This window comes from Mastomys coucha, unplaced genomic scaffold (genome assembly GCF_008632895.1).
Source record: "Mastomys coucha isolate ucsf_1 unplaced genomic scaffold, UCSF_Mcou_1 pScaffold21, whole genome shotgun sequence".
Classification (NCBI taxonomy): Eukaryota; Metazoa; Chordata; class Mammalia; order Rodentia; family Muridae; genus Mastomys; species Mastomys coucha.
Genome location: NW_022196904.1, coordinates 147,917,628 through 147,928,742, shown reverse-complemented (window position 1 = coordinate 147,928,742; position 11,115 = coordinate 147,917,628). Strand labels below are relative to the sequence as shown.

The 11,115-nt window shown below is 34.3% G+C and overlaps 1 protein-coding gene across 3 annotated transcripts in view; it reads left to right on the top strand.

The window, feature by feature from the left end:
• Positions 1 to 11,115, top strand: part of Vps13a (vacuolar protein sorting 13 homolog A) — a 191,877-nt gene that overhangs the window by 113,827 nt on the left and 66,935 nt on the right. For all 3 annotated transcript variants that reach the window (XM_031389843.1, XM_031389844.1, XM_031389845.1), the window contains exons 40-45: positions 680 to 772; positions 1,327 to 1,683; positions 3,451 to 3,552; positions 5,254 to 5,412; positions 5,548 to 5,803; positions 7,493 to 7,653. In XM_031389843.1, the coding sequence (XP_031245703.1) occupies positions 680 to 772; positions 1,327 to 1,683; positions 3,451 to 3,552; positions 5,254 to 5,412; positions 5,548 to 5,803; positions 7,493 to 7,653 (1,128 nt within the window). The remainder of the gene's footprint in view (positions 1 to 679; positions 773 to 1,326; positions 1,684 to 3,450; positions 3,553 to 5,253; positions 5,413 to 5,547; positions 5,804 to 7,492; positions 7,654 to 11,115) is intronic.

Genomic DNA, 11,115 nt, shown 5'->3' with positions numbered 1-11,115 from the left:
GATAGGCCTGCCTTTATATGTTACTTGACCTTTTTCCCTTACTGCTTTTAGTATTTTTTCTTTGTTTTTTTTTCTTGGTTTTTTTAGCTTTGGTAGGAGATTCCCATTATCACATCAAGTTCTCCCTAGACCTGCTTTTAACATTGTTTCTTCTAGGCCAGAGTAAATGACCAAAGGGGGGCGAGGAGAATTCTTATCAATGCTGGGAACTAAAGTAACTTTGAGAACTGAAGTTATAGCAGCATTGATGTAATGTTCAATCATTGAGAACTATCTGATAGGTTGCCATTGTATACTGCAAAATCTCCCTATCATTAGCTTGTGCCAGTAATCTTTGAGATAAAAATGCTGCCGACAGTTAATCTGTGTGTGACTAGCTTATGTGCTCATGCCCACGATCAGAAGTCCTTTTGTTACCATTCTTCCAGATCTCAGCATTTACTATGGGGTTCTTAGACTTCTTGAAATAAATGTCAGAATTGGGTTGTGGAAGATAAATGCTTTTGTATTGTCATATTTATATTATTGCTAATGTACTTATCTATTCTTTACAACAAATAATAGCATGATGATTCACTTTTTAGCTATTTACTTTTTAAACATAATTATTACTAGAAAAGACTTTAAGCAGAAATATTTGAACACTTAAATATGAGTTTCATGATCTTTTATTTTGTAGGTTTTGCAGCCTTGTGACTTGTTTTATCAGGCTACTCAGTTTGGTAGAGATCCCCAAATGATTGATATATCAGTAAAATCTCTCACGCTAAAGGTAAGTTCAAACAAACATTTAAAGTTGATATGGTGATATGTTTGTCTCAGCTACTCAAGGAGCTAAAGTATAGGAGCTGTGAATGCTCAGGCCTTGTCTGAAGTACAGAGCACTGAGCTCTAAGCCAATTTGGACACTTTAGTGAGACCCCGTCTAACCACTACTAGTACCACCAGTAAAGGTACTGAGGTTATTGGTAAAGCACTTGAAGCGTTTACTAGGACCAGGTTTTGTTCCTGGCTCACAAAATGAATAGTTTTGGAAGTATATATATTACCTTTGTATAATATTATTAACGGAAACTTCATGATATATGCTATATTTTATTAAATTAGGAGTGTTTTATACTTCTATTATTATATATATACTTGTTATATGTAATTGGTTTAATAATACAAGATTTACAAATATTTTACCAAACTTATCTAAAAATTTTTATAGTAGAAAATTATATTTATTATCTACAGTACATTTCTAGTTCAGCCTTAATTAAATTCTTCTTGTTCATTCAGCAAATATATGTAACCATTTTCTAAATTGTTTTTTCCATTTAGGTTTCACCAGTTATCATAAATACCATAATAACTATTACTTCAGCACTTTACACAACTAAGGAAACTGTTCCAGAAGAAAACACTTCTAATATAGCACATTTATGGGAGAAGAAGGATACAAAGAATCTAAAAATGTGGTTTCTTGAAGAATCAAATGAAACTGAAAAAGTAGTTGCCACAAATGAAGTGATGCCAGGAGGAGAGACACTGAACTTGCATATTGATTCTATTTTTATTGTTCTTGAGGCTGGAATTGGTCATAGAACAGTGCCAATGCTATTAGCAAAGTCATGCTTTTCGGGGGAAAGCAAAAACTGGCAGACTTTAATAAATCTTCACTGTCAGCTTGAACTGGAAGTAAGTGTGTGTAATTTTTCAGGTTTTATAATGCTTAACATAGAATATTCTGGTATGTTTATATCATTGTTTAAATTGACTATTATAAATAATAATAGTGGCTTTAAAGCTTTTAGGAAAAAAACTTACAAATTTAAGCTCTGGAGTGGCTGCTTACCTGTATATGTATATGTATATGTATACACACACACACACATACACACACATTAATTTATATATACATATGTGTGTGTGAGAATAAATAGGATGTATGTGCAATGTATGATATGTACATACATATATATTCCTTTCACATATCCATTACTACATATTTCAGCTGGTTTTTTTAGCCTTAAGAGGTAATAAAGTGCAGATAAGCCAACAGTTAGGAGCTTCCTGCTCTTCCAGAGATCCCAGTCTGGTCCCAGCACCCATATCTGTCAACTCCCAACTGCTGGCAGCTCTGCCTCTGCTACCTCGGGAAAGCTGACACCTGCTTTGGACCTCTTTGAGTACAGACATACACATGGCATATATTGACACAAACACATATGTGCATATAAATAAAATGATAATCTTCTTTTAGTGAGATATCAACAGATAGTTGTTTAAGTTGAAAATTCTTGGTTTTAAGAACTAAAATTAAATTTTTCTTTGAAAAGGTAGATTAAATGTATGAATACCTGGTTCATTTCTTCTGATGATTAAAGCATCACTACTGGGGATGTTCTTGAAGTGTGGAGTGGTTGCTTAGAATGTGTGAGGCCTTGGACTCCAATTCTAAACCCCACAAAAAAATTTTAAAAGAGGAAAAAAGAATCACAGTAAATATATTTTACCTTATAATTTATAAAATTATTTCCATGGACATTTGAGATAAAATTAATTATGAAAGAGGCTGGAAATACAGGTCAGTAGTGGGATATATGTCTGTTACACTAATCTTAATCAGTGCTACAGAAACAGAAAAATTACATACAGTTATCTCTAGCAATGCTTAATTAAAGTTATTCCACTTCATATTTATTGGAAAATAATCTAGTAGTCTACATTATAAAAGGGAGAGTGAAAATTTAAAAGCTGCTATTTTTACATGAAGTGAAAGAGAATTGTGTCCTAACAGAATCATAACTGATTGTGACTACAATGCAGATTTTCAAATTGTTAGAATTATATGGATTTTGTAGAGGACTCTATCTGTGCTATCCAAGAGGTAAAGGGCATTCACACGCTGAAATCATGTGAAAGGCAGGAATGTTTACTACAGTACTGCAAACACACTATGTTAAATCATAGTCACTGCTGGTAGATTGGCAAGTTTTCAAGTGTTGGTAATATGTAATAGATGAATGCAGGACTTGCTGCTTGATACAGGAGAGACACCAAAGAAAGGTGCTTTAGAAAAGGTTCTAGGGTTTACAGGAAGGCTCTAGCAACCAGGGATCAATTCCCAGGACCCATGTGGTGGAAAAAGAAAGAACTGACTCCTAATAAGTTCTCCTCTGACTGAAATATGTGTACACATGTGTAAATAAATAAATGTTAAAAGGGGATTCTGTTGTACTAAAATGTGTTGGTGAAATTTCATCTCCAAAGGTAAATCAGGTGAAGAGAGTATGGAAGGAGAATGTATGGACAACTACTGATTGACATGTAGAAGAGTTTTGTATAGAAGAAATAGCACACTCACGAGACATGGTGGTACAAGATATCATTTAGAAAGTCATTTCAGATAGAATGCTAGATGATAGAATGTTTTATTTAAAAACCTAAAAATCCTCATTTTAGGTTCACTATTATAATGAAATGTTCGGTGTTTGGGAACCTTTACTGGAACCCTTAGAAATTGATCAGACTGATGATTTTAGACCTTGGAATCTTGGCATTAAGGTATGTATGGGTATGTTATTTTCCTAAGGCAGTTTCAGGTTTACCACAAAATTGATAAAGTATAGTTTCTGAATATATCCTCTGCATATATATAACTTCATTACTAATAGCCTCAATCACCATATATTTGAAATCTGTGAAAGGGTTTAGAAGGAAAAGTTTTCCAGAGCTTTTTAGAGGATATCCATATTACATTACACAGTTTATCTTATTTATTTATTTATGTCTTTATTTGTTTGTGTATAGTCTATTTGCATGAATGTATGTCTGTGAGCCAGGCAGTGGTGGTGCACACCTTTAATACCAGCACTTGAGAGGCAGAGGCAGTTGGATTTCTGAGTTCTAGGCCAGCCTGGTCTACAGAGTGAGTTCCAGGACAGCCAGGGCTACACAGAGAAACCCTGTCTCGAACCCCAACCTACCCAAAAAAAGACTGTATGTCTGTGCACCATATGCCTTCCTTGTGTCCACAGAGGGTAGAAGAAGGGATCAGAGCCCCTGGAACTGGAGTCATAGGCAATTGTGAGCCAACATTATGCTGGGAGTCAAACTCAGAGCCTCTGCAAAAGAGCAAGTGCTTTTAACCACTGAGCCATCTTTTAAGCACCATATAAGACCAGAGATGTAGTAGATTTCTGTAAAGTGAGTCTGTTGGCTGTTACCTTACACTGTAGCTTTTAAGTTGTGGTCAATCCCAAATTTTCTTCTGTGAGTGGACTTCCTTCCTTCCTTCTTCCCTGCTGCCTCCTTTCCTCCTTCTCTTCTTTTTTCTTTCCTTCCTACTTTGTACCTCCCTTCTTCGTCCCTACTTTTCTCTAATTTTCCTCCCCTCTACTATTTCTTCCTCTCTATGACCTATTGAACATTGTATGTCATTTGTTTGAGTATATTGTGAATTTATGTAATCCTAAGCATCTGTGCCTTTAAATAGGTGAAAATGTGCTTGTAAAGCAAGGAATTATCTAATTACAGCATGTTTCCTACCTAATGATGGACTTTACTTGTAGACACATCTTTAGAGCCTTAAAGTAAGGTAAAATATTCCTGAGTTCAAGGCCAGCCTTGTCTACAGAACAAATTCTAGGACAGGCAGGACTACACAGAGAAACTCTGTCTTGAATAACCAAGAAAAAAAAAGTAAGGTAAAATAACAACTGAATGTCTATCTTGACATGCCTACAATATTATATTTAAATGACTTAATCTAATTCTCTAGATTATATCAGATGAAGGATTTGAATAAACTAATTTCATTGATAATTTTTAGGTTAGACTGTACATGGGCCATGAGTCTCTGAATTTTTTGAAAGAAGTGAACAGTGTATAATCTTACAAATTCCCCTTCACAACATTGCTTTGCTACTTTTGGGTGACTGTGTTTGTCCCTAGTTCTTCTCTGTTACCAGTATACTAAAGTGTCTCCTTGACTGTTGTCAAGTGTATGCCTTTGATTTACCTGAAGAATCCATATATACTTAGTTAAATTATCAAATTTATCATATAGAATTTATTTTCCTTCAGTATTTCCTCCTATCAGCTTTGTGACATTACTTGGTATATCTAAGAAATTTCATCGAGCAGTATAAGCCATGGAGTTCATAACTCACTCTCTCTAATCATACTTGTTTTGACTTTACAGATAAGTTATGTTATACTCCTAAAATCAATTCTTTTATGTTTCATTTTAATTTATCCTTTTAGATGAAAAAGAAAGCAAAAGAGGCCATTGTTGAGTCTGATAGTGAAGCAGAAAACTACAAAGTACCAGAATATAAGACTGCCATAAGTTTTTATTCTAAAGATCAGTTAAACATTACATTATCCAAATGTGGCATTGTGATGTTAAATAATTTAGTTGAGGTAAGAAAAAACAAGTATTTCCTAGTTTAAATATTAAAATATTTCACGTTGACACTTAAATGAGTTAAGTTATTTACCTACTTACTCTTCTCATGTACTTGGCTCATATGTCATTTCCTCCCAAATTTCTGTTAGGCATTTACTGAAGCTGCTACTGGATCATCAGCTGTCTTCCTAAAAGATCTAGCACCATTTATAATTTTAAATTCTCTTGGACTTACTGTCTCTGTTTCACCAAGCGATTCTTTTAATGTACTCAACGTTCCTTTAGCAAAATCATATGAACTGAAAAATGATGAGAGTTTAAGTATGGATTATGTACGAACTAAGGACAATGATCATTTCAGTGCAATGACCAGCCTAAGCAGCAAGCTCTTCTTCATTCTCCTTAGTAAGTGAGATATTTCCTTCCTGGGGCTTTGTAAAGTAATTTTCAAAAGCATTTTACTCATTTGTAGTACCTGAACAGTTTTTTATAACTATATTTTCTAATACATTGGGAGCTATATTAATTACTTTTCTATTAGTGAGATAAAATAGTGTGCCCAACACAAGTTACAGCAAAAAGACTTTGTTTGACCTTATGGTTCCAGAGGGTTAGAGTCTCTGATGGTAGAGTAAAGGCAGCAGGCATGGAGATTGTAAATAACGAGGAACATTCACATCTTGAACTGCAAAGAACAAAATGAGAGTAATGCACTTCCTCCAGAAGGCCACACCTCCTAAATAGATCTTAAACTGCACTACCAAGTAGGAACCATGTATTCAAATGCCAGAACTGATGGAGGACAATGTCATTCAAATCACCAAAGGGACATTAATGTCTTCTTCAATCACTAAATCTTGGTGTTTCAATTCCCAACTTTGTTTGTCCAGAGTGTGGTATTAGGATATTGACTAAGGATGATAAATGCTAGCTACATCTCACTAAGCTTTTCCTTATTGGTGTGTGTATATAATATTCTCACTGTGTTTGTTATGACTAAATATGCATTTTACAAAAATGAATGAATTTTTAAATGTTTGAATTAATACAGATGTATTTTCTTTGTTTTCATATTTATAATTATTTTTAGATTTAGTTTATATATAAAAATGTCTTTATGAGTATGTGTACACCACATGTTTATTTTATTCCTTGAAACTGGGGTTATGGATGATTGTGAGCTACCATTTTGATGTTGGGAATTGAACCCAGGTCTTCTGAGAGAGCAACAAGTACTCGTAACTACTGAGCCATCTCTCCAGCCCCTTTAAAATCTTAATATTTTGCCTTTTAATGTGAAAGTCATTTCTGCTTTCCACAATTTTTTTATTTTAATTGGAAGTTTAAAAAAGTATATGATTTCTTTAATTGCTATAAAAACTTCTTTTCTTACCCGTTCTACTCTGATTCTCCTGCATTTCAGTAAGATACTGAGGGCAGTATTTGAATGGGTGCCATCTGAAAAGCTAACTAGACACAGAAGGCTACTAAAACAGTTATTATTCTTATCAAGAAGTAGTGTCAACTGATGGTTGTTACTGGAACATTGTCTATGATGTGTTCTTACTACTTTTAACTGTCTGCTTAAGAGTAGGGAGTCAAATTTACTCAAATTAAGTAATTTCACTTCCAATATAATATGTACATTTGGTAAGTGTATGTAAAATTTTCTTTAATCAAATCTAAGTTGTACCTTAGAAGTGACAGAGTTAGGAAATTAAAATGGAAAACTATCCTCACCTTGCTGTCTCTAGTCTCAGGAAGATTGAGACAGTGGTTATTATGACAGCAAACTAGCTGTCATAATTACTGTTGGGTTTTATAACCATTCCTCTCATTACTGTTTGTTTTCTTAATTATCATGGTTATAGCTTAAATTACTAAGTGAGAAATTTTTTCAGTTGTGTTTTTGATAAAATGCTTTGAAGGATTAAAGTGAATATTGTCAAAATAGGTGACTTCTTAAAATAATCCCTTAATGTTGATTATATTCAAAGACTTTCGTTTAGTAGAAAATCATCTGGTACTTAACATACAATTAAAATTATTATGTAGTGAATTCTAATTAACCCTGGGTATCTGTGTTTAATTTAGCACCTGCTAACCACTCTGTCGCTGAGAAGATCCCCTTAACCAAAGTGGGACGCCGTCTGTACACCGTAAGACACAGAGAATCTGGGGTGGAAAGATCTATCATTTGTCAAATTGACACAGTTGAAGGAAGTAAGAAAGTAACAATCCGCTCACCAGTGCAGGTATGAAGTAAAAAAAACATTGGTTAGAGGATCTTTGTATGCATATGTTTGAAGTGGGCCAGGGATGTAGCTCAGTTGCTAGAATGTCAGCCTTGCATAAAGGAGCCCTGATTGATCCAGGCACCACACACACACCTGTGCTAGCATACCTTTGTAATCCCAGCACCCCAGGGTGAAGGCAGGAGGGATCATCCTTCTTTGCTCAGTCAGTTTTGTGCCTGCCTTGTATACAAGAAACCCTGTTTTAGAAAAATGGAAAGAGAAATATTCAATTAATCATTGCTAAAAGCTTACACACTCTTGTAGAGACATAGCCAGTGGTAAGACTCTCATCATCAGTACCACTCCTGTGACATGAGCAGTGGGACAGCACCGTTGTTCATAGAGCTGCTTTATGCAAGGTGTTCAGTATTTTATCAAAGTCTTCATATTTTGCTTCGTCTTTATACCATGTTTATATAGTAATAGTAAAACTATTAAAGAAATTATAGACTTATTGAGATAACACAATACAACATATGAAGGTTAGTTTTGACATGTACACTTAAGCAACCTTCATACTCCTCAAGGTATAATTGTATTTAATACTCTAAAAGCTTCATTGTGTCCCTAGTCTTTCTTCCTACATATCCATTTAGCTCAATGTAGTTATATGGTCTTAAATTTAATACAGAACGGACTTTGGCATTTTCATTCAGCTGCATATTTAGCTGCAGTGGTTACTGAGGAGTAGTTCTGGAATGTGGAGAATACCACATTTACATTTTGGGTGAGTCTTTGTGTATGTAGACACCTTCACATATGCAAAGGCTTGAGGCTCACGGTTCTACAGTTTTTGCTTTTCCAATTGCTCCAGCCCAGATGATCTTTTTCCCCACATTGTAACTGGCTTTTATCTTTTGGTGACTTATTTCTGCACTCTCTGTTTTTCATAACTCTGTTTATTGTTATGCCAATACCATACTTTTGTAATTACTCTCTTACTCAGAGCAATAAATCATGGTATCCCACCGTAATTTTTTCTAAATTCTTTAACTATTGTATTTTCCTTTTTAAAAAATAATATGGCTTTTTATTATTAATTTTTTATTTTGATTATCTATTACTATATTCAGAATATAGATTATCATAATATTCATAGATAATGTCCCCTTTATTACTTATATACTTGGTCTAGTAGATTTCAACAATTATACTTACAAATAAAGACATTTTTACTTCATACATTTTACTTCATACTTTCTGCTCTTTTCTGCAGTATTGATCTTCTTGCCATTTTTATCTTTATTAAAAGGATATAAACAAAATTATTAATGTAATAACTGACCTAGATTTTCAAGCATTAAGCAACAATATTCCTATTATAAATCTTTGTCTTAAAATTATTAAATTTCTATAGTACTCTTAGATTTGGTTTGCTAAAATTACTTTAAAATTTTTTGCATTTATATTCATAAAAGATTTTGATCTAATGTTAAACAGTAGTTTAAATTGACCTAAGAAATTGTTTTTTATTCAAGTGAGTACTTATTCTAATTCTGAGTTCAAAATTTTCCAGTTGTTGGCAAATTTACTTTTTTACTTATTTATAATTACTCATTTTAACATAGATTTATACTAGGAATAATTTTATGACTGTAACTCACAGATTTTATTTGAAGTACTTCAGCTATATAAAATATTTTTGTTTATGTGTTTTTAGTGATGCAATATTTTGACTAGTCTTTTGCGAACTTCAGAGTGTGTCTTGATCACATTCAATCCCCACTTCTCCCTGCCAGCACTTCCCAGATCCAGCATCTCCTCATGCCATCCCATGTGTCTCTTTTATTATTATTACTTAAAAGAGATATAGCAGATGTCCTGAACTTCTGCCTCTTAAAATCTTTCTGCTCTTTTCTGTAGTATTTCCTGAGCCTTAAGTAGACATTGTGTTATGTTTTAATTGGGGGCAGACACTCCACAATCAGTTGGTCTCTGCATTGACACCAATTGTGGCTTTCTGTAACAATCTTTGTCTGCTGTAAAAAAGAAGTTACTTTGATGAGATGTAAGAGCCATATGTATTGGTGGATATAATAACAAGCATTAAAATGCATGTAAGAGATTATACACGGCAGTTATAGGTTCGCCTTTAGGCTTCATGGTTTTACCAGTCATCAGTAAGTAGTTGGCTAAGTTTACAGTGCCAGGCATGAATTCCCTCCTATTGAGAAACCCTTAGTCTAGTTAGGTGACTGTTGGTTAGTCCCAGAATTATATCTTTCAAAATGTCTTGCTGTTGTCGTCATTGTTGTGACTCAGGTCGGCAGAAACATTGATTTGGTTTTTCTCCCCTCATGACAACTAGGATGACTCTGAACTGTGAGAGCTAATCTTCAGGAAGAGGCTTCCAGATCAGCTCCAGCTTAATTCCTCAAAATTCTGTGTCTGAAGTGTACGGTGTTTGTCAGTAGGGCATTACCTTCTATTTTTGGAAGGCATCAGGGACAGTAACAATACCTTGTATTGTTTTGAGGGCTTTCTGTTACTTGCTTCACCTACATTTTAGAAGGTTTCCTATGCCTGGGTCTGGGATTTTTGTTAGTCTATAATTTTGAAGGGAACATGGTCTCCCAAAGTAGTATGGCTTCAGTTAAACTCTGTGTGTATGTGTGTGTGTGTGTGTGTGTGTGTGTGTGTGTGTGTGTGTGTGTGTGTGTATTTATGTATGTAATTTTAGTTTAGCATAAAATGATTCCCTATGGCTTTTTTAAATGTGTAGTCATCTATAACACCTCAAATCTTTGCTTTTTGACCAAAGGATTCCACAATGTGTTACAGATAAGCAAAATACTTGAGATTATTACCAAAATAATCCTTATTATTGACAAGGTTAATTTACTACATTTATTATATTTTTAAATAGTTTAGAATATTAATTTCTTGCATTTAATGAGGAAAAATTATGTCAAAAATAAAATTTACACATGTGATCACACAAGTAATTAATAGTGTCAAGAATTGGTTTTAGGGTTTTTGTTCCTTTAGATCCCTTTAGTGTCCATGTTGATTTCATTATACTGCTATCGATGGTCGTAAATGTAGGAATTGTTCACTAGAATGACTCAGCTACAACCATGTTTTTTATTCGATGATAAAGATCAGACAGTTTGTATCTACCACTTTAGAGACTGGGTCATCTGAGTGGAGGCACCAGCACTGGAGTTTGATGAGAGCTGCTGCTAAATGCTCTGCTTCCAAAGCAGTAACTTGCAGTGGTCCTTAGCAGTGCAAATCAAGGAGCAAGAAAGGATGAACGTGGACCATGATGTGATTTGAATATTTTAGAGCACGTAGTCCCTCCCCAACTGATGGCATTGTTTGGAAGGCTGTGAATACTTTAGAAGCTGTAGTGGAGCAGGGACTGAAGGAAGGGCAAGCCAGCCTAAATATAGCTATCTCCTGAGAGGCTCTGACAGC